At 48.0% G+C, this 23,775-nt stretch overlaps 1 protein-coding gene across 4 annotated transcripts in view; it reads right to left on the minus strand.

Annotated features, from left to right (window-relative positions):
• The window catches only part of GSE1 (Gse1 coiled-coil protein), a 554,500-nt gene that overhangs the window by 110,432 nt on the left and 420,293 nt on the right, over window positions 1-23,775 (minus strand). The window contains exon 1 of one of the 4 annotated variants that reach the window (XM_039913605.1): window positions 14,067-15,751. The exons of the other annotated variants lie outside the window; for them this stretch is intronic. Within the exon in view, the coding sequence (XP_039769539.1) occupies window positions 14,067-14,103 (37 nt within the window). The 5' untranslated portion in view covers window positions 14,104-15,751. Of the gene's footprint in view, window positions 1-14,066; window positions 15,752-23,775 lie in introns of those variants that run through there. 4 annotated transcript variants of the gene reach the window in all.

Consider the following 23,775-nt stretch of genomic DNA (forward strand, 5'->3'; position numbering starts at 1 on the left):
GTTTATAGATTTGTGTATGTTTTTAACGGCATCTTTAATTCTTTCCAATTAAATAATTCATCGAGGAACAGGAATGTTTATCCAGTATAATAGATCTTCCAGTGACTGGGTCTGAACTCCCCATGTAAACAGAAACTGTAAAATACATTGTCATTGCTAGCAGTTAGCAGGAGCCAAGTTTAAAGAGCTGCAGGCTATTTGTGGCCAGCCCCAGCCTGCCATCCCTGAACTCAGCAGACATATGCTCGGGTTTTTAGTCCCTGCCAGTATTTCTTCAAAGCATGTGTGCCTTTGACATTTCCTAGCGTGAAGGTGTAATAAATATCAAACTTTGTCTTCTGACAATAGGCAGCCACATTTAATTAACTGGAGTGTAAAATAGGGTGGGGGACGGAAGGCAGGAGGATGGGGGAGGAGGGAGTCCAACAGGGGACAGCCACTTAAACCTTTTAGAAATACTCCGGCTGGCCAAGGCGTGGGCAGGGGAAGGGTGTAGGACATTGGGGAACACTCAGCAGCTGGGGGGATCCAGCCAGCCACAATGACTGCTGCCTCGCGCCTCGCTGACCTTCAGCTGGAGCCTTTCAAACCTTGACCAACGGAGGCTTTGCCCGGCTTAAACCCATTGTAACATTAGCATCCCAGATTCAAATTTCAGACTCCCTCAGCCCTCCGGCTGCAGCTCCAGCGTTTTTATTGGAAATTGCCAACTGTGACCCATCGGGTCACTGGCATCTCAACTTGGGTCAGATGGAGAGGGACTGATCGGTCCACATAGTGCCAAGAAGCAAAGAAATGCAAACCCTTCCTCCCACCCCTCTGGTCTTAGGGGTCATAGGCAGTTGGGGGTCGGGGGAGTGACACACGCCTAGAAAGCAAAAGTCACTGCAATGAGAAAAGTTTACCCAGAGACCTTCGGACAGAGAATGCCCTCCCATCTCAAAACTGTGATCTGAGCCAACCTGCTGAAGGAACTGGCGGTTTGCTTGGTTTGCTTTTTAAGGTAACATCTGCTAAGTGCTAATCTGTTTGTCGGCGCTTCATCAATTCATTCATCGGCCCTTCACCCTCATTACCGAGCAAGCCTCCCTTGCAAGGGGTAGATCAGATGTTTGGAGAGGGATTAAACGGTCTCCCGGACTCTAATGTAATGTTCTAGGTAACCTAATTACAGAGGGGTTTTTCAGAGTGGAGTGGGCAGCTCAGGATACTTCCAGCCCTTTGCCACCTTCCCCAATTAAGCCTCAGGAATCTCATGTGCTCCTTGCACTGTGCTATAATGTGAAAATGATAGATTACCGTTGCCTGCCAAAAGCCTTGGGGGAGAAAAGTTTTGTTTTCTGAATTGCAGGCCTCAAGTAGTTGTCTTGGACTGCTGATGTGGACTGTAATTTATCCAGTTTATTGCCTCGACAGCCCATGACCCAAACAGAAACGGAAAACGGGGTCCCTCTTCTCCCTGTCTTGGCCCTAGTGCTTCTAGTGGGAGTCTCTTAAGCTAAGCAAGGTCGAGCAGACCTGAACTTGGATGGAAAAGTTCCAAGAAAAACTGTGACATGACTATAGCTTGGATTTGTTCCAGGGTAAACCAGGGCCATGGCTGTGGATTGGGAAAGTGTGTGTGGGATGACTGGAGATGGGGTGGGTGGAGGGGTGGGGGTGAGAGTGGTGTGGAACTGAGGCCCTGGCCGTTCGTCATCATTGAAGACAGGAAAGCACCTTCTGTAAATGCTGGGATAATTGGCCATCTCCAGACTAATTTCCAGTCTCAGGAATTACATTCTGCCTCCTTCAATTTTCCCTACAGTTCCAAATCACCCTGGATCACCATCCACAGTTTAGGAGACGATACAGGGACTATGATAGCAAACCTGGCTTTCTCCTCTGTAGGCCCATGTTGTTGTTTTTTTAAATGGTATTTGTTAAGTGCTTACTATGTGGCAGGCACTGAATGAAGTGCTGAAGTAGATACATGCTAATCAGATTGGGCACAGTCCATGTCCTACATGGGGCTCACAGCCTTAATCCCCATTTTACAGATGAGGAACTGAGGCACAGAGAAGTCATCCAAGGACACTGATTAGTCAAGTGGTGGATCCGGGATTAGGACCCAGGTCTTCTGACTCCCAGGCCCATGCTTTCCACTAGGCCATGCTGCTTCTTGCTGGCTGCGAGGATCCAAAGACCTCTCTCTAGCCCCTCTATTATGAAAAATCTTACTTTGCAGAACTTTCCAAGGAATCCTAAAGCATCTCCTAAAGGATAATAGGTATTACTAGTTATCTTACGGATGAGGTCCCTCACGCCCTTCCTTCCCTGCCCTTGAATTTACATATCCATCTTTATACATCATTGCATCCCCCCCCAGCAGTAATTTTAACTTAATGTCTGTCTCCCCTGCTAGACTGAAAGCTTCTTGAGGCAAGGATCATGTCTACTTCTCAAGCCCTTTGTACAGTTCCCTGCACAGAGTAAGGACTCAGTGAATACTACTGATTGAAACTGAGGCAGTGATTTGCCCTAGGGCAGAGGATAGAGATTACCACCCTTTGTTCCACATTGCTTCCCCAAATCTTTGTTTAGGTAGGGTGATATCCTGGTTGCTAAAGTCATGTCTCTCAACCTGGCTTCTCTGCCTAAAAGCAGAGAGTAGGGAATGGTTCATTTGAGGAATGACATTTCCATCTGTTTCCCAGGCCCTATGAGCTGTTTTAAAGTTATCCTACAGGACCAAACCACTAACTGAGGAAGCCCTATCCCTAGAGAAGCAGGAGGTGGGCAGGGGCTGAGGCCATTTAGAGTTTACCTATGGCCTCGGGCCAGGGCCTAGGATCCAGGATCCCACTTCCCGCATGCCACAGAACTTTTACAACTTCAGAACACCACTGGAGAGGCTTGTAACTAGGCATACTACTAACTAGTAACTATATGTCCGGCACTGGTGAGGAGGAAGAACAGTTTATTATAGCACAGTTATCTTGGTTTGTTGACTTGGTTACTTATTGTTGTTCTTCAGTCTTCTTTGTGTCTATCTCCCCCTTCACTTAGATTGTGAGCCTATATAGGAAGGTGTCTGATCTAATTAGATGCTATCTAACCCAGCACTTAGCATAATGCACAGCACAGAGTAAACAGCCTGATAAAATACCAGAGCTAACTGAAGTGCCCAAGAGTTTTACAACCTCTGGAATCAGAAAGGATTAGGGTAGTTTAAACTTAAATAAATACTAGAAAAGCAACTGCTAAGGATCTCCAGGCACGGGGAGGGGCTTTTTATTATTATTATTTTTTTTTTGATTAAGCACTTACTATGCATCAAGCACTGCTTGAAGGCCTGGGGTACATACAAGTTAATCAGGTCAGACACAGCCCTTGTCCCACATGGGGCTCACATTCTAAGTAGGAGGGAGAAGAGGTCCTGAATCCCTGTTTTGCAGTTAAGGAAACTGAGGCACAGAGTTTAGTGACTTACCCAAAGTCACATAGCAGGCAGGTTGTGGAACTGGGATTAGAACCCAGATCCTCTGACTCCCAGCCTGTCCTGTTTTACCAAAGAGTAGCATGGCCTAGTAGAACTTAAATGACTTACCCAAGGTCACATTGCAGGCAAATGGTGGAGCTGGGATTAGAACCCAGATCCTCTGACTTCTCTTTAACTAAAGAGCAGAGGGCCTGGGAGTCAGAAGTACCTGGGTTCTAATCCCGGCTCCACCACTTGTCTGTTGTGTGACTTTGGGCAAGTCACTTCACTTCTCTGTGCTTCAGTTGTCTCATCTGTAAAATGGGGATTAAGACTATGAGCCCCATGTGGGACAGAGACTGTGTCCAACCTGATTGCCCCAGCGCTTAGAAGAGAGCTTGACATATAGTAAGCACTTAACAAATACCATCACCATCATCATCCTAGCATGGGGCGTGGGTGGTGGGATGGGGGGTTACTCACAAAGATACTCTCCCCTCTTAGCTTGAAACCTCTGGAATAGCTACACACGACTGAGTGTAGACTCCCGCCATCTGTTAGTGCCTCCAGTTATGAAAATGCGGCGGTTCACGTGTTCTGCAAAGGTAATGAGTATTGCTGGGTATCTCATCCCTAAATGCTTCCCCCCACCCCTAACATCACAACTGATGCAGCTGCACTCTTCAACAAACAGTTGAGCCAATGCAAACCAATGAGCCAAGAAAACTCTTGTTAGCATCAAGTGGTCTTTTCATCATTAACAGAATTTTTCCAGTTCCAAACATGGTGTCTTCCAGTCCTCTAAGGAGGGCTGTTGAGCAGCTAAAACACAAAACAGAAAACAAATACTCTGGTCTTCTGGGGTTCCTGGCCAGGGGAAAGTCCCAGAAATGTTTTGAAGTTCTCATCACACCTTGCCTAAAACACTATGTCTGGACCTGTGTGGGACAACCCAGAACTTGGATTGAAATTTTGTCCTAGAATCCTTGTGTACCTTTAACAACTTCACAGAAAACCTGACCTGTCAGCCTGCCTGCTTCAGGGAGATTTGCAGCTGGCATTTCTTGTTGTGATTCAGCTCGGAACTAAAAAGAGTTCTGATTAGGCCATGCAGACTGGGCTTTTTTTTTTGGTGGTCCTCCGTGACCAGTAACCAGGTGACAGGGGAGGGTCCAGAGTCCCATATGACAGCTGTTGTCCAGTCACCCACTAGAAAGACCAGCTGGGCAACTTTTAAAACCCTGGAGGGTATGTGCCTAAACTAGGTTAGTAGTGTCTCTGAATAATCATACCAACTTATCCTACTCACTGCTGCCCACTGCCTTCAGAGGCATCACTGGTGGGGATGAAAGGTATGGAGGATCTCCACAGGCTGCCCAGGCTCTAAATCCAAAAAACTGCATTAGACAACAGTAAGAATACCAAAACCTTAGAGTACTGTCTTCCAAGGAGCTCCAAACACTTTCACAAACTTACTTGATTTATCCTCTCGCTATCACCATTTTATACATCAACCAATCAATGGTATTTATTGAGGGCTTACCTTGTGCAGAGCACTGCATTAAGCACTTAGGAGAGAACAACATAACAGAGTTGATAGATAGGTTCCCTGCCCACAACAAGCTTATGGATGATAAAAACTGAGAGTTAGGGAGGTTGGGTGATTTCCCCCAGGTCATTTTGATCATGAGTAGGTGCACTGTGATCAGAACCACTGGTCCAGTATTCTAATCATCAGGCTTAGGGGAATATTATAATTATGTGAACTTGGATAATAGAAGATTTCAAAATCAGCCCTTCAGGAAGATGGAGTGTATTGGAGCAGATGATGGGATTTTTCTTTCAATAGGCAAAGTCACCACTAAATTGTAATGAATTTATACACTCACACATATGTGCATAATAAGATATATATATATATATATATACCCACCCACACAGTTACATGTGTTTACACATGCACATGCAAAATCTGCACTTATATTCATACAATCACATGTATGCACACACAGACTCCAGCTTCTCTGGAGAGGTCCACTCACTAGAGCACGTAGTCTCAGAGGACTCTTTGCAATGGTGTACCGCAGAGACCCAAGAATGGGTTAAGTCTTTCTACACAGCAGGCCAGGGTGTGAAACTGCCCACTGGCACACAGGGATAAAAGCCTTTTTATTTTATTTTTTTTTCTTTCTCCTTCAATGGGAGCTCTAGACAGGGCTGGCTGAAAAGATCTAAGCTGATCGCTGATAAAGCTTTTGACACTTGTTCTCGGTGCCTCCGTGCCAAGCAGAAGAGGGACAAAGGAACAAGACGTCCAGGGCAGTCCCGAGAACACAAAGAAAACCCAAAGGACAGACTCTCCTGGCTCTGATGGGGCCTCTCTCCTCCCCTCGCTCTAGACTGGATTTGCTGCCCCTGCTTCTTGGGTCACAACTTGCCTTGATGTCAATCTCTCGCTCAGAAAACCACACAGGCACCATCCGCCCTGACTTCACTCTCCTCTTCTTGTTGGCCCCTGCAGCAATTAGCCCAATGATGCCAGGCCATCATTTCCAGGCCCCCTTCTTCTTTTATCTTCTCTCTCTCTCCTTCTCTCTCTTTTTTTCCCCCCTTGTCAAATAATCACAGGGAAACTAGCAAATGGTTGACATGGTTACTATGACAACCGAATTTAGGACTGGCGAGGAGGTCTGAAGCTAATCCTGAGCGAATTATATGACAAAAGTGAGGAGGATTTAATACAGAAAATCTCCAGACCTGAGGAGTGGATGGGCAACCCCAGGAACCCGGGAGCTCAGGGAAGACTCTGTTACCTCCTTTTGGGAATGGAAAGGCTAGTCTGGGTTTTGAGATCCCTTATCCCTTTCTCAACCCTGGTGTCCGATCTCCTCTGCTTCCAGCGGGGGTAGGAGTTTGGCAATTCAAAAGACAAGAGGTTACCGGTTGGGGGAGTTGAGCTTTAAAAAGGAGAAAAAAGGTTCCTTTTGGCTTATCCAATTGTCGATTCTGGAAGCTTGAGAATGGGTGCTACCTATTTTTACTTAAAAAAAGTGGGTATAGGCAGAGCGGAATGGGGAAGAAGAGGGAGCAGACTTAATCCTCAGATCCTAGGCCAAGATTAATCTAATCAGGATGATTAATTTCTTAATACAGTTTGGGGAACTGCCTTGTATGTCCATTTCTGTTCTGCTTGGCTGTCTGACAACTAATCTGAGGGGTCGAGAGACCATGGCAGTGAGCTTCCAATCAGGGGCAGAGAACGCAATAGCCACTCTGGAGGGCAATGCAACCTCCCTCCCGCTATATCTCACTGGCCCTCATGGAGTCGAATCTTCTCCTCCTCCTACTCCTGCTCTTCCTCCTCCCAGGACTGCTCTTGCAGAAACCTCATCTAAACATCCACTCCCTCCACTCCATCCCCAGCTGCTGTTGAGCTCCTTCTCTCCTGCTGGACACTTGAATTTGCCTTTCAGAATCTGTCTGAAAGAAAGGAGAAGGAGGTCACTTCAAAGCACTTTTGGGCAGGTAGACAGCATCCAAGGAAGGAGTGGTAAATTGTGTATCAATTAAGCACCAATTACCCCCTGCAGCCCCTGGAGGGCCCCCTCAGCTTGCTACTCTTTAGGATGGTTGTCAGAACAAAAAATATTCTGCATTTATCCAGCCCTTTGGATTTTTAAAGCACTTCACAACTGCTAATTAGTTCACCCCCACCACAACCTGGGCCCTGAGAACTAAAGCAGGATGATTCTCCCTCTTTTAAAGAGGAGGAGAGTATAGCACTGGGCAGGTTTGGGGCAGGTCAGGAACAGAATTGACTCTCAAAACTCTCAGGTTTCCAGAACTGGACTCAAGGCCGAAGGTTGAAGATGAGTGCTTCTTGGTTCCATGAGGCTTACCTTTCAGCTCCCTCCTAAATCCACTCTGGTTACTGGGCTGTGCGGAGAGCAGGAAAGGCCAGATTTAAAAGGCCTGTATTCCTGCAGTTTGGCTGAATGTCAGCTACTACGGTACCCTTACGGACCACAATACAAACTAAAGCGTGTGTATCTATGTATGAATTTAGGCACCCAAATGCAGGCACCCCTAAAGTGAACACAAACAGCCTTGCCTGGTGACTGGGCTTCATCAGGAGGGTAGGGCTCCCTTAATGGGGAGCCAGGGTGAAGGCAGAGCCACAACGTTAAAGGTTCCCTTTCCATGGAGGACTGTTTGAAAAGTGGAGCCATATTTTTTCGAAAAGAGCCAGGGACTCGGAGTGCCAGTCTCTCCAAAGTGGAGGGTGTGGGAGAGGGTGAATGTTCCCCGAGTAGTCTAAAGGCTCAGCAAAGCTCAGAAAACAGGCGGCTACAAGGAGAAGATAAAGGAGCAGACAGAGGAGGGAGATGACAGGCTTATCTCAAATTCCCACCAGCGAAGTTAAGAGCTAGCTGTACACGGAAACAGAAAGAGCAGCCCCAGTGAAGACACGGCACAGCAGGCAGAGCCTGAGGATCTGAGCCCCAGGGCCCCTGAGCCAAGAACTGCCCTTCTCTCGGGCCTGAACCCTTCACTCACTGCCCAGCAAATTCCATCTACCTCCAAACTGATATACAATGTTAATACCACGCATTTCATTTTTGTCCTCACTTAGTATCTGAGCAATTGCCTAAAGGTCCTTTACGTCTGCATGGGTCAGGATGATCGGGCTTGTACTGTAAGCCCCTGAAGGTAGCAAGTAGGTCTGTTTAACTCACTCTGTTCAACAACTAGCAGCACGACAGTAAAATCAGATTCACAACAAATAAATGCTGGCTGCCAACAACAAGTTCCTGAATTTTACCTTTAGCTCTGACCACCGCCCGCCCCAGTCTCCTCCACTGATAAATGAGAGGGGCAGGGTCTCCCTATTTCCAATGGGCCATGAGAGTATTAATTAATTATTGTCTGTAAATATCTCTGGAAGGACTCAGACCATTATGCATGCCAGCTGTTAATAAGTAGCTTTCTCAACCCTCCCACCTTCATCGGCCTGTTATGTCATTACAGTCCCGAAACACTCCATCCTGGTTCACCACTCCTTCCCAAAGCAATCAGCTCATTTCCAACCCCTTCAGCTTCCCACTGCAAATGGGCCCCTCATAGCAGCCCAGAACCCCCTCCCCAATTCTGTGGTTGCCCTCTCCCGGGCTCCGCAGAGGGGTGGTGACCTGTTCTGACTTGGTCTCTCCCAAGTGCTACCCCTTTCCTTTGCTATGGGAGATAGTTTGTAGACTCCTCGTGGGCAGGGAATACGCCTACCAACTCTGTTCTACTCTCTCAAGCACAAAGTACAGTGCTCTGCCACAATAAGCACTCAAAAAATACCACTGACTGATTGATCTGAGGGCGGCATCAGGAAGCAGAACTCATATCACCACTCCCATCACCTCTTATCTTCATCGCTGCAAGGACCAGTGGGGAATAAGGGAGGGAAGGAGGAAGGGAAGTCTTCACACTTTCAGTTCAATTCACCTCAGCTCCTCCTGGTTTTCTTTGAGGGCAGCCCAGAGGTTGGCCTGAAGACCTCTTCCCTGTTCCTCTTCACTGGCAGAGCTGAATGACTAGTTCGTTGCAATTTCCTTTTATGAACGATTAGCTGAGCAGCTCAAAAGTGGTGAGTACCGTGAGTCCACAGCAAGAGCCTCCTGTGAGCACTGAGAGTTCAGTCCAGAGGGAGGAGAGGGGAGGGAACAAACCTCTACTTTTATGAGTTCCTCTATTCAAACCTAAAGAAACAGTTTCAGAAGGAGGAATTAGGTCAGGAAGATCAGACCAGTTCTCATTTCAGCTACTGAAAGTGCTGCCCTGTAACTGCAGAGCGGATTCTGGCAGGTGCTCGTTGTGGGCAAGGAATATGCCTAACCAACTCTGTTATATTGGACTCTCCCAAGTATTTAGTACACTGTTCTGCATACAGTGTGCTTAATAAAAATGATTGGTGCTGGGGAATTCCCAAAATCAGGCTGGGTGTTCAGGGAAGTGATTTACCAGGCCCGTAAATGAAGGGCACCAGTGAGATGGGGGAGTAGGTGGGGAAAAGAGGAAGGGGAGGAGGAGGAGGACAGGAGGACTCAGGAGGGGCAGGAATTTGATATGCTGCCTTCCCTCCACTCAGCGAGGTCACAGCTTTAAATGCAGCTCCTGGCAGAAGCGGGACCCAAATCCCCGGCCTCTCGACAGCTGTTCGACGGATACAAGTAGGAGCTGGACCAAGACCAATAACAAAAACCCATCATCATCGCTGGCACCCTCATTGGCAGCTGCAATGGGAGAAGCAGGAATGGGCCAAGGGGACTGAACCAGCTTCTCTCTCCCCTCTTCCCCCTCCCACGATAATCCCTCAAGGTCAGGAGCAAGGTGGATGCTCAGGGTGAAGGGGTTCTGCACTGCTGACACCAGAAACAACCTCTTTAGGACGTGCCAGCTTTTTTTGGGGGGGGGATGTTTCCCACCTAGACCAAATCCCTTTGCCCCTTTTATATCCTCTGCAGTGAGACCAGAAATTCCACAGGGAAACTCCCTTCTTTTCTTCTGTGGGATCTGTTAAGAACTTACCATGGCAGTCAGTCAGTCAGTCAGCCAGTCAATCATACCATGTGCCAAGCACTGAACTAAGCACTGGGACAGATTCAAGATAATCAGGCCACACATAGTCCATGTCCCACACAGGGCTCACAGTCTAAGTGGAAGAGGGAGAAGAGGTATTTAATCCCCATTTTACAGATGAGAAGCAGTGTGGCCTAATAAAAAGAGCATGGGCCTGAGGGTCAGGGGACCTGGGTTCTAAACCCAGTTCTGCCACCTTTTTTTATGTATTTGTTAAATGCTTACTATGTGTCAAGAACTGTATTAAGCACTGGGGTAGATACAAGATAATCAAGTTGGACATAGTCCCTGTCCCACATAGGGCTCCAGTCTTAATCTCTATTTTACAGATGAGGTAAATGAAGCACAGAGACATTAAGTGACTTGCCCAAGGTCACACGGCAGACAGATGGCTGAGGGAAAGTGGCCACCTGCCTGCTGTGGGACCTTGAGCAACTCACTATATTTCTCTGTGTCTCAGTTACCTCGCTTTGCTTCTTCTCCCTCCTCCTTATACTGTGAGGTCCTGTAGGCCAGGGACTGTGCATGGTCTGATTATCTTTGTGTCCACCCCAGTGCCTAGTATAGTGCTTGGCACACAGTATGTACTTAACACATATCACTATTATTAATCAGTCAATCAATTATTCATTGAGCACCTCCTGTGTGCAGAGTACTGTACTGAGCACTTGGTAGAATGCAACGTAACTGAGCTGGTAGACCCAACTCTACACTATAAACTCATTGTGCATAGGGAATATCTCTGTTATACTGTTGTATAGTAAGTACTCTCCCAAGAGCTTAGTACAGTGCTCTGTGCACAGTAAGCACTCAATCAATATGATTGATTGATTGATTCCCTGCCCACCTGGAGCTTACAGTCTAGAACCCAGTTTACAGTCTATTATGGACAACTGAGGCACAGAAAAATTAAGTGACTCCTTTAAGAGGCACTCCTAAACCACAGGGCAGCCAGCTGGATCCACTTGAAATAGGGCACCTCTATTGTCCTGATGATACACTCTGATGACATTAACCCTGAACTTTGATGTCACTTGGGCTTCCTCGTGGGCTCAACTAGCCAGAAGTTAGGGGTTAGGGAGGAGAGGGGGGAAAAAAGGAAGCTATAACAAGAAAAAGTCCTTCAAAGAGAAGAGTTTCCAAGACCTTTCACAAACATTCATCTCGGTAATGCCCTGTAGGAAGATCGAACAGAGCTCGCGCAGAAGAGCAAATCGCACAGAAGAAAGAGCAAATCATCACTCCACCCTGGGGATAAAGCTCTGCTCACAAGGTTGAAATTGGCATCCACTCTGACCTACCTGTACCGCTAACATTTCCTTAAGCCTTGGGGAGCTAATGCTTTCTCTAGCTGAGAGAGCACCTTAAATCTTCCACTCATCATCTTCCTTAATTGCTTCACATCTCACTTCAATGCCCCTCTTCTTCTGATGCAGGGTTTGAAAGGAAAAAAATTAAACACCTGAGGAATGGGGATCAGATATGTAGTAGCAGCCTCTGCACATCATTTAAGGATTTGAGATCTCAGCCTCTTCCCTCCAGAAAGAGGGAAATTCTCTCTCACCCCCACATCTGCCACACATCTATTTAGATATTAAATGCTGGCTTGTTTTATTGGGTGCAAGAATTCATGCATTAGCAGTTACAGTAAAACAGAGAAGGTTCATGCAACAGGAGGCTTCCTCAGTAAACACGACTCGATTTGGTGCAGGGTGAAATCACACTGCATCTGTTGAGGGGCTTCAAGAACCACAGCAGGGTCTTGTAGGGCAAAACAAAACAAAACAAAACAAAAAACTAAGAACTGCCACAGTCCTTATTGATTCTCAATTTAGGGAGAAGAAACAACCACAAATAACAAAAAGCCAGAAATGAAAACCATGTTCTGCAGGGAAGAATCCCGTAAAAATGTGAAACACGGTGCAGGTCTGATTGGAAAGAATGGGGGCCAATGATTAGGCAATAAATGAGCTTCAAGCACAGAGATGGAGTCCCCAGATAATTCAATATTTTGAAGAGTCGTCCCCGTAGTCACCTGGCTTGACTGCATGTATCTCCTCTGTCAGCTAGCCACCTCACATCCGCTTGGGTCCCACTGGCTAAAAGGAAAGTTTCCTTTGAAGGCTTTCTTACAAGAAAGCAACTTGGAAACTGAGGGAGGGGTGAGACAACTGACTGATGGGCAGCCCCAAAACATATTCTGGGTGAGTAAAGTCCCTGGAGGGATCAGCTAAAAACTCTTACAAACCAGCTAAGAATAGTGAACAACCCCATTCCGAGTCAGGCTGTGGATGTCCAACTCCCACTGCCCCCGGCCACCAGACACAGTTTCAAACCCTCACGTACACTCGGACCCCTTCTCTTAGCACCGGAAACTTGGACTTGTTTGTTTTTTGTGTTTTGGTTTTTTTTAAATTTTGGGGCAGTACAGTCCATTCCTGTAAGTAGTGGCGGTATGCAAAACCAGCTTCCTGAAACCGATGGGCCTCACCTCCCACAGCGAAGGAAGCGCTGGGAAAAAGGCACCACTGGTCTGCTTACCAATGGACCTCAATTCTTGCCTCCTTCCCCAAGGCCCACCCTGCACCGCTGCACGCATGGGATTCTCAGCTGTCCAAGAGGAAGCAAGGAAAATGCAGAGAATCACCCCCGATTTACACCTCCCCACAAGACCTCCGGGTCGACTGCAGTCTCATTTTACCCACGCTTTTTAATTTTAGGTTCAGACACATAAAGGAGATTGACGGGGCGGCGGTAAAGCAGGGGGAGGAGGAGTCCTAGTCGATGCCATGCTCTCTAACTCGCAGTTTAGTGGTCTGTCTTGGCCCCTGATCCTCTTAAGGTCAGACAGACGGATTCCCTCCCTAGGGACCTCTCCTTCCCCTCGCTAAACACAACTAGTGACATCGAAACAAAAAGTTACGGTGCAGACCATCGGCCCCACTGAGAAAGGTTAAGGGAACAGGAAGCCACAATAAATTGCAGCCCCGCTCCGAGACCACCTCCACCTCCTCCACCTCCTCCTCCCAAGCAGGGAAAGAATAATTATCGGGGGCAGACAGATAGGCAATGGGGCTGAGGGGCGGGGCACAAGTCCCAACCGCGGCCCAGATCTTTCCCCGACTGAACTCGGGAGAAATAATCCCAGGGGTTGGAAAGAGAGACAGAGAGAAAGCTAGCAGGGGGCGAGGTGGGAGGGGAGGGAATTATTATTAATACCCCAGCCCCATAACACTTCCGTACATATCCTCATACTCTACTCTTTCCCTACACAGTAAGCGCTCAGTACATACCATGGACAGATTGATTCAGTTGTAATTATAATGCCCGTCTCCCCTGCAGAGGGTAACAGCAGGGATAGTGGTTATCTACTCTATTGTACTGTACTCTCCCAAATGCTTAAGACAGTGCGCTGCACACAGTAAGTGTTCAATAAACACTATTGATTGACTTGATTCATTCATTCATCCTATAAGGTGGCATAACTCTAACAGGGGGATGGGAGGGAAGGGGAAGAGACAAGGAGAGGCTTCCAGTCGCCACTTTGGGGCTCCTTGCTTATACGCTCGGGGTTCGCTGGGCAGTGAAGCAGCGGGGCCGCCGTCAGTTAAAAGTAACTTCACACCAAGACTTCTTAATTCACCCAAGAATACTTCTGCGCGCTCCGGCCGCTGGCTGGTCCTGAAAACCCAGCCGGGGAGCCGGCGGCGGGGCAGACAAAAGGCCTGAGCGGCGCTGCCCGGCCCGGGGGCCTGCGGGAGGCTGCGGGAGGCTGCGGGGTGGGGAGAAGGGACGGGGAGCTGTGGGACCCTTTTGGGGAAGGGGGGGAATGAAAAACCCGCGCGCGCACACACCCAGCACACGCATGCACACCATGCATACACGCGCGGGCGCGCGCGCACACGAAACGGAGGCAAAAAGCAACAGCAAGCAAGCCGGGGCAGGATCCGGGGCGCGATCCGGAGAGTCGTGGCCTTACCTGGTAAGTAATAGAGAGGCGGCTTCAATCCAAACATGATTCAAATTACAGTTCCATAGCGACCAGAAAACCGGGGTGAAGAGGAGAGGGGGAGGAGAAGAGGCGGGGGCGGAAAAAAAAAAAAAAACAACAACCAACCCACACAACAGTCACCAAAAAAGGGTGGAGGGAGGAAGAGCGATCGGTAATCGCGATCAAAGAAATTTACGAAAGAAAAAAAAGTCTTGATAATTTCGACTGCCTCGTCACTCGGAGATCCACAATGAGGTAATTGACTAACAACAACAGCACTTTGAGGCTTTAAACAGCTGCCTTGACGCTTCCTTGTGTGTGCGTTTTCTGCCTTTTGGACCAGAGATGCAAATAAAAAAAAGGGGGGGATGCAGAAAAATGATGGAAAGGAATTAGAAAGCGCGACAAGGGAGGGGGATGGGGAGGGAGAGAGAGAGGGAGGGAGGAAGAGACAGAGAGAGAGAGAGAGAGAGAGGTGTTCCGGGGTTTAAGATCTTCTTTAGGGATTACTCATTTGAAAAAAAAAAGCAGCCCCCAAGACGTGTGAGTAGCAATCTTTTCTCCATTCAGTCATTTGAATGTCAAGGGCGAGGGTCAATGGATTTGTTTCCAACAGGGCTTCATGTTCAGAATCAGAAGGAAAAAGGAAAGCGAGGGAGACAGAGGGAGGGAGAAGAGGGGGGGGGGGGGGTATCTCTTGTTGCCAGGGAGAAATCGGCTTTGTTTTCGTTTCCCCTTAGCTACGGGGAGGGGGGTAAGGGGGGGGTTGAGAAAATTAATACTCAAACAGCCAAGAAGTACAGTGGGAGATTTCTTTTCGGAAAAAAAAAGGTACTGCAAAAACACCAGTTCCAGACAGGAGAAAGAGAGAAAAACTGCCTTCCCACGCCTCTTCCCTTTTTGGGGGGGTGGGGATGGGAGGGGGGAGATGTTCTTATCACCTTTTCTCTACGTCCCACCACAGACTCAGAAAGAAGGGAGGAGGGGAAAAGACATAAGGGAGGAAAGAGGAAACTCCGTAGGCTACAACGACCCAGCCAGGAAGAGAGGAGAGAGGTAGGGAGGGAAGCAGAGAGAAACCAGCATTAGAAAGCCCCCTCGATCAATTTTCATGCAAGAATCATTATCGGTAAATTGGAAATCTGGCTGGCTGACAGCAGATTTGTCTCCCCTAATGAAAGAGAGAGGGTAGGAAACCATCAGGCATCTGTTCGTGGAAGTAGAGTCTCCAGTGCTTAATTCTGTTTGTTCTTCCGTCTTTAAAATTCATCTTCTGATTTCCCCATGCTTTGCAAGGCAGTAACAGTTTCACCTCCGATCTTCCAGAGGAAAGAAAGCGAACCCAGTAATCAAATCCATGAAAAAAGAAAATCAGCACACCAAACGAGTGACTTTTCTCTTTCCCTTTCTTCTCTCTGGGTCAGGACTCCTTTCTCTTGATTTCAGGAGGACGTTTTGTTTATAAGCAGCTGCAGGTTCGAGCTTTCTATAACCGCTTCTCGTCTCCCCGCTCCCCCGATAAAAAAGAACAAACCCCAACCCCCTCCCCTCCGTCCTTGCCGCTTGCCGGAGTCTCCAACTCTACTCTCTCCCTGTGCTCGAAACACAAAAGACTGACAGGAGCAGCAGAGGAGCTGGGAGTTAACTATCTTGACAGAGGAGCCAAAAAAGAGGAGGATCTAAAAATACTACCTGCCCCAGAGGCTTTGCTAGTCCTTTGTGAAACTAACACTAGTTACAACACACACCCACAGGATCCTACATTAACTTGAAATGTAAGCAACTCCCCCCCCCCCGCTTTTTTTTTTTTAAATATCCCTGTTGTGACTGTAATCAAGTGCCTGATACAATCTCACACATTCTCTCTCCATCGATGCATTATCAGATCCGGGAAGACATGCTTCCAGGCAAATAGAGCTAATAAATGCTATTACTGAGATACTGCAGGCTCAGGCTGTACCATAGTAACAAGGGCCCCAGTTAATTTGGTTTAAGTAAACGATCAACAGCACAATGTGTGTGTGCGGTGTGTGTGTGGGGGGTGGGGAGGAGGTCTGTGCATGCTCGTATTATCCTCCACAAAACTGCTAATACTCTTCACACCAAAGTTCAAGAAGGCAACGTGTGATAATTCCCCACATTGAGGAAAAAAAACACAAACCACATCCTGTGTGTTAATTGTCCAGCCCATCAAACAGATTTAAAGGCATAGTCCGTTTCTCTCCTAACTTGAGCAATACCTATATATACATATTTATATTCCCATCTGCAATGAGGACACTGTTTATGACATGGGGAAAAAGAAGAATCAACTCCTGAACTGAAATGTCTTCACGTTAAGTAGGGAAGGCAAGAAGTAAAAACCCACCAAAAAGTCAAAACTCTCTTCACCACACACCTTCGCCTAGATAGCTATCTGCCAGCTTTTCACACCGAGGGCTAAACCACATCATACCACAACAGCATCGCTGCTTTCCCCTCTTGAAATGGCGATTTCATTTGCTGAACATAATGTGAGCCAAAATCCCATAAAAGGACCCTTGTTCTAACCTCGCACCTAAACGAGGCTTTCAGAAAACACATTGATGAACGCCTGACCTTAAAGAAATAGATGCCATCCCGTTTTCTGATGTCCCCTTCTTCTAGGGAGTGGAAAGGCGGGGTGGACCCCGAAAAACTACTCCTTCCTCTCCCAGGCCCCCAAATCCACCTGCCCAGGTTGGAAAACTTAAACACTTTAGGGCGCAGAGTCAAAGGGAGGTTGAATGAAGATATCCGCCCTCCTCTCCCTTTCTAGCATGATGGGAGGAGGTATGTGTGGCGAGGGGGAAGGGGATGTTTGGGGCTTGGGCTTTTTTTCTTTTTTTCAGGTTGCACAGAAGGGTATTTCCGTCGCGTCAGCGGGATCCTTGGAAGCCCCTTTGGCGCTGCTGCAGGCTCTCTCTCCCAGGGTCCCCCTAGCAGCAACTCTGGCCGCCCCCACCGACCGCATTTGGCTTGAAGAAGCCAAGTACAGCCACTTAGGAGTCAATCGCGTTGGCTGGTCCCTACAGGCCCCTTTCCTCCTCCTCCTTTTTCGCCTCCTCCTCCTCTTTACCTCCTCCTCCTCGTCTTCCCTCCTCTACTTCTTCGCCTTTCCTCCTCTTCTTCATCTTTCCCTCCTTCTCCTCTTTCCCTCCTCCTCCCTTTTCCCTCCTCCCCCTCCTCATCTTCCCCTCTTCCTCCTCTTTCCCTCCTCGTCTTCCTTCCTCCTCTTCTTCGTCTTTCCCTCCTCTTTCCCTCCTCCTCCCCCTCCTCCTCCACTTTCCCTTCTCCTCTTCCCCTTTCTCTCCTCCCCTCCTCCTCTTTCCCTCCTCCTCTTCCCTCGTCTTTCCCTCCTCCTCCTCCTCGCCTTTCCCTTCTCCTCCTCTTTCCCTCCTCCCCCTCCTCGTCTTTCCCTCCTCGTCTTTCCCTCCTCCCTTCCTCCTCCCCTTTCCCTTCTCCTCCTCCCCTTTCTCTCCTCCCCGTCCTCCTCTTCCTCCCCCGCCCCTTCCTCGGCCCGGTGGGCGGGCAGGGAGGCCGGCAGCCGCTAACGGTTCCCTGGGTGGAGAAGCACAAAGCCTCCTATCAGGGCGGGCAGCCCCGGGGGAGCGCGATAAGCATCGTTTAATCTGGCAGCGCGCAGGGCCGGGCGCCCCCCGCGCCTCCCTCCCCGCACAGCGCGGCGCCCGCCGGGCCCGGGCCGGACCTCGTCCTGCCCCGGGGGCTGCGGGGGCCGCGGGGGCCGCGGGGCGGAGCGGGGACGGGCGGGAGGGTCGCCTCGAAGCCGGGGGCCCCCGCGCTGGGGACGCCCAAGGATGGAGCATCTGTCCGGCTCCTTTCTGCCGCTGACCCCGGGGTCGCGCTCGGCGCTCGGCTCAGCTGCTGCGGCTCATTGTGTGCGGGAGCTCGGCGAAGCCCCCCGCAGCCACGGGCCCTTTGAAGGGGGGAGGCCCCCGGCCCTAGCTCCCCACTCCCCACCCCCTTCACCTGCCTCGCTCCCCGACCCCCGGCCCAGCCCCGGTTCTTCCCTCTCAGCTCCCCTAATAATAACGATAATGATGGTATTCCTTAACCGTTTACTAGGTGGCAAGCGCTGTTCTAATCGCCGGGATAGACACAAGGTAATCAGGTTGTTCCACGGAGGGCTCACGCTCTTAATCCCCATTTTACAGATGAGGTCACTGAGGCACAGAGAAGTTAAGTGGCTTGCCCAAGGTCACATAGCAGACAAGTGGCGGAGCCGGGATTAGAACCCACGCCCTCTGACTCACAAACCCGTGCTCTTGCCACTAAGCCACGTTGCTAGCCAGTCATCCCTGACACCCCCAGCCCCAGCGCACGCACAACTCATTAGGGGAACTCCCTCTAAGAGAGGGATTCCTCCAAATCCCACCTTTTGTGCTTGCAGCCCCCTTTTTATAAATGATATTGGTTAAGTGCTTATTATATGTCAAACAGGGAGGCAGCATGGCCTATATGGAAAGAGCACGGGCTTGGGAGTCAGAGGACGTGGGTTCTGATGCTGGCTCTGCCACTTGACTGCTGTGAGACCTTGGGCAAGTCACTTAACTTCTTGGTGCCTCAGATACCTCATCCGGAAAATGGGGATTAAGGATGTGAGCCCTACGTGGGACAAGCTGATTACTTTGTGTCTACCCCAGCGCTTAGAACAGTGCTTGGCATAGAGTAAGTGCCTAACTAATACCATATTGTTCAACACTGTTCCAAGCGCCGGGGTAGGAACAAGTTAATTAGGTTGGACACAATCTGGTTCCTTATGGGGCTCACAGTTCTCCAGGAAGTCAGGGTTCATGCCGGGGACTTCTGTTAGCTGGGTTTGGGAAGGAGAAGGAGAGAAGGAAGGAGAAAGATGCAAACTGGAAAAACGCAGAGTCCCGAAAATCTAAAAATAACTCTTGCAGTGAAGGTTTATCACTTTTGGAGCACCACGGCTTAGGCTGCCAGCCTGAGCCAAGAGTTCAGTTTGGGAAGCAGCATGGCTTAGCAGAAAGAACACAGACCTTGGATTCAGAGGATCTGGGTTCTAATGCAGATCCCTCCAACTACATACCTGCTGTGTGACCTTGGGCAAGTCACTTCATGTCTCTGTACCTCAGTTCCCTCATCTACAAAAGGGGAATTCATTACTTGTGCTCCCTCCTACTTGGACTGTGTGCTCCATATAGGACCTGGTTAGCTGGCATCTACCCCAACACTTAGTATAGTGTTTGGCACATAGTAACCACTTGGCAAATATTACAATTTTTATTATTACTATTATTCACCAGGCGGCTGGAGGCTTTCAGCCTGGGTACGGATGCAGTGACACTCCTGGGTTAAAAACCCTCTAAATTTCATTGCCAGGGCTGTACATCCTAGTCTCTGCCCACAGCACAAGCCCCGCCCAAAGTTGGGACACTGGTTGTGCAGGCCAGAAAGTTCTGGCCTTAGACATGCCACAGATTCCCAGCCCCCTTGCCCTGCAGGAGAAAAAACATAGCTAATCTAAAATGCAGATCACAATAACAACAATAATAATATGTATTAAAATCCTTACTCTATGCCAAGATCTGAAGTAGATAATCAGATCAGACACAGTTCCTTTCCCACACTGGGCTCACAGTCTAAGGAGGAGGGAGACCTGGAATTTTATCCCTATTTTACAACTGAGGAAACTGAGGCACAGAGAAAGTTAGGTGACTTGTCCAAGGTCACACAGCAGGCACATGGAAGAGCTGGGACTAGAAACAGGGTCTCCTGACTCCCTATCCCAGATTCTTTTTACTAGGGCAAGAGGAACCACAGCCCTAGTTAACTGAACTCCCAAATTTTTAGGAACAATTACCCATATCTTGGTGTTCAATAAATTATTTTGACCATAGTTTTGGGACCCCAGGCTGAAATAGTATTGTGGCGCCATAATTTTAAAAAGCCAACATGGTTTTGGGCCATATCAACAGGAGGGTGACATGTAAAAGAGCTGAGATAACCCCTCCCATATACGTTGCACTGGGAAGACCCTCATTGGATTACTGGGTCTAGTTTTGATCAACACACTTTTAAAAAGATGCAAAGAAGCAGGAACAATTCTGCAGAGCAACAAAAATCAGTAAATGGCTGCAAGTTTAGCTTTCTTGTTCTCCAAACAAATCCAGTGTCTTAAATTTTTCATCAAAGGACCTAAAAAGTAATTTCAATCCACAAAGAATTTTTCAAAGAGGAGACTGACCAGTTCTCCAAATTCTTTGAGACTCAATCAAGAGGAATTTGGAAGAGAGTTCAGCTAGATCTCAGGAAGAACTTTCTGATTGTCAGGGTAATGAAACCCTAGCCTATTGAAGACCACAACTGAGGAAGGCTTAGGAATCTTCATTCCTGAAGACTTTAAGAAGAGAATAAGCAGCAACCTGTCTCGGATAGATGATTTATTTGCTCACCTGCCTAGAGGCAGGGAGTTAGATCATATGGTTCTTTTTATGTCTAGAATTCATGACTTTTCCTCCCATGATTTTTCAGCCCAGTATTCCCTCAATAAACTGATCTAAGATTCAGGAGGTTGGGAGTGAGATCACCTCCATTCTTTAAGGCAGTGGTGCTCTTCTTCCTAATGTGGTTAGACCACACCATTGTGTCTCCCGAGGTTCTAGCGCTCTAGCCAGCTGGAAAAACCTCCCTGTCCCCCTTGAAACTGCATTTTTTTAAAGCCCCCAAACTATCAGTTTCTGTTGTCATTCTTTTATAGGTTTTTAATTCACCAGGATTACACTAACAACAGTGATAATTAATACTAAACCCTCCTCTACTGTATATGCTAATGGCATGAGCCATAAAAATTAATTTGCAAACATGTCATTATACAATAGCTGTACAGGCAATAAACCTGTAATTATAGGCCAATCATAGATAGGGTACAGAGGGAGGGGTGCTTTGCCAATCTGTTTTATTTTTTTTCTCCTTAGAAACTGTGTAAAGCATTACCAGAAAATTGTTTAACCAATTTAAAATGAAGTCCAGCTCTGGAGTAAAAGAGGCTTCTTCTTCACTGTTAGAAGTAAAAACAGGATTTGAAGCAGGGACTCAGAGGGAATTGGATGGAGACAGAACCTCCCCAAGGTGTGACTCTGGCAGGCAAGAGGGGAGGGGAAATCCTGGGAGAAACTAGAGAGCCTACTAGAATTTTTTCCACTCAGGAAGGAGGGAGGTTGGTGACAAGAGGCATACACTTTGGTAGGAGAAGTGGCTTTGCGACAGTTATCTCAAACTCAAAATGAGCAAGTGCATCCTTGTATCAGATTGTCCAGGTGCTTTGCCAGCCCTGGTAATTTCACCACATGCTCATGAGGGAGCTGACCACTATCATCAGAACAAAACAGAGGTCCCCAGACCAAAGGCTGGGAAGACCAGATCCATAGTGCTTCAGCAACATTCCCAGGTGACACTGGTAATTTTCATCATGTTAGAAGGCAGAGAAACTAAAGCACTGAATGGGACAGTAATTCACAAGCTATTGATGCCTGTTTACTTGTTTTGATGTCTGTCTCCCCGCTTCTAGACTGTAAGCTCATTGTGGGCAGGGATTGTTTCTATTGCTGAATTGTACTTTCCAAGCACTTAGTACAGTGTTCTGCACACAGTAAGCACTCAATAAATACTATTGAATGAATGAATGAATGAATGAACAAGCACCAACGCCCACTCTCAGGTACCAACCAAGCGACCCTCCCCGGCCCCAAGGGAAGGCGTACTAGGGTTGAGAAACAGCCCTGGTAGGGTGAGGAGAATTGCTCGTTGCAACATCTGGAATTGATGTATTTCCCCCCTTACACAAACAGACACTGGAAGACTTTACTCCAAAGCCCCAGGAGGTGATAGCTTGAGAGCTGTAAGTTCCAACAAAAGTTTCTTCCTTATCTTTCTCTACTCAAAAAAAGTAAGTTTTGTTTCAGCCTTTTTTGTTGTTGGTGGTGGTGGTGGTTTGTTTCTAAAGTAGCCTATGTCCTCTAAAGTATGGGAGGGAGAAAAATCTCCAAAAAGTTAAAGAACACAGAGCCCAAAGAAGAACAGGAGTAAATTCAAAGGAGTTCTCCTGGGTCGAATCAGGTCTTTATCCTTCCTTCCCTGTGAGCCCCTTTCTGTCTTCTTTCCTCTCAACTGTGCTTCTCACCTCAGAAGACAGCACACCAGGAAGGGCAGCAGGAGGTAAACAAAGTGAAGTGTGCCACTACTTCTGCCGTCTACCAAAAGCCGAAGAACTGAGGGAAACCCTCCAGGAAGGATATTCACTAGGCCACACTGGAAGTTTCCGCACAACCTATCAACCACGGTAATATGTCTGCTGCCCTAGATTAATTATCCTGAGCTCACAAGGGTCAGCTGCAAGAGCAAAGCTAGGTAGCTTTAGGCTCCATCTGGGCCTAGTGGATGAAGAGAAATCGCTTAACCTTTCTAAGGACAAGAGAACTGGTGCCCCTAACTCTAAACTCTTCAAGGATCCCGACTCCTACCCGCAAAGTGTTCAAAATGGAGGAACCCCATACTCCCTCTAGTGGAGAAGACCCCATCATTACAGCAAGAGAATGAAACATTGCATGGAAAATTAGCAGGCCGATAAATCTAGAGATAGCCTCTCTTCTGCCTGTGCTGAGAAAGTTGAGGTTGTAAACCTAATGGTTTTGAGTGCTCACAAAGGATGGCTCAGATCTGCCTGGTACACTGCCCTAGCATTTGCTTTTCTCATCTTCAAACGCCTTTAACATTCAGCAGCAGATCTAAAAACATCCACCCGCTTGTCCACTCAGCATTATCCGTTTGTCATGGCTAGCCTGAGCGTTTTTTGCCGCCTCGAATTTGCCTTCCCACTGACTTAAACATGGGTGAATGAGACTGGGCAAGGAAAGGACGTGCTCCTGTCCAATTTATGGTCCTTCTTGCCTCATAGTTTTGTTTCATCTTTGCTTTTGTGTTCGTCGCCAAAACCCCCTCCATGACTTACTCTTAGATTGGGAGCCCCCCGGGGGGCCAGTGACTGTATCTACAACTTATCTTTGAACTTCTTTCCCAGGCCTGTGCTACTCCTATTAGGCTACACTGCTCAACCCCAAACTTTTGTACATGGCAAAACTTAATTTGCGATCCCTGTTTTATTCCCTTTTTCTTTTGTATCTCACTCAGCTCTTTGAAAGGGAGACAGATGGGCTTCATTTAGTTTTGAGTCCTTTTCTACTTTGCCTCCAGTTTTTGACTCTTGTGAACAAATCAGTCAGCGAGGGTCCTGCTGCCTTTGGGCCAGTGTACTGCTGCCAGCTTGTCCTTGATCCTTTGTATAAATAGGAGATGTATCACATCCAGTCAAAACTGGGGCAGGAAACCCTGGGGAGGAAGAGCAATATGACCTAGTGGAAAGGGACAGGGCTGGGAGTCAAGAAGCCTGCATTCAAATCCTGGCTCTGCCAATGACTGCTGTGTGACCTTGGGCAAGTCAACTGACTTCTCTGTGCCACTGTTTCCTCATCAGCAAAATGGAGATTGAATACCTCTTCTCCCTCCTTCTTAGACTGTGAGCCTTGTGGGGGACAGAGACTACATCTAATTGCAGCTACCATAATGCCTGGTGCATTGTAAGTGTTCAACAAGTACCAGAATTATTATTGGAATTCCCCACTGAAGATTAGGTGCT

The sequence above is a fragment of the Ornithorhynchus anatinus genome, chromosome 11 (genome assembly GCF_004115215.2).
Source record: "Ornithorhynchus anatinus isolate Pmale09 chromosome 11, mOrnAna1.pri.v4, whole genome shotgun sequence".
NCBI lineage: Eukaryota > Metazoa > Chordata > Mammalia > Monotremata > Ornithorhynchidae > Ornithorhynchus > Ornithorhynchus anatinus.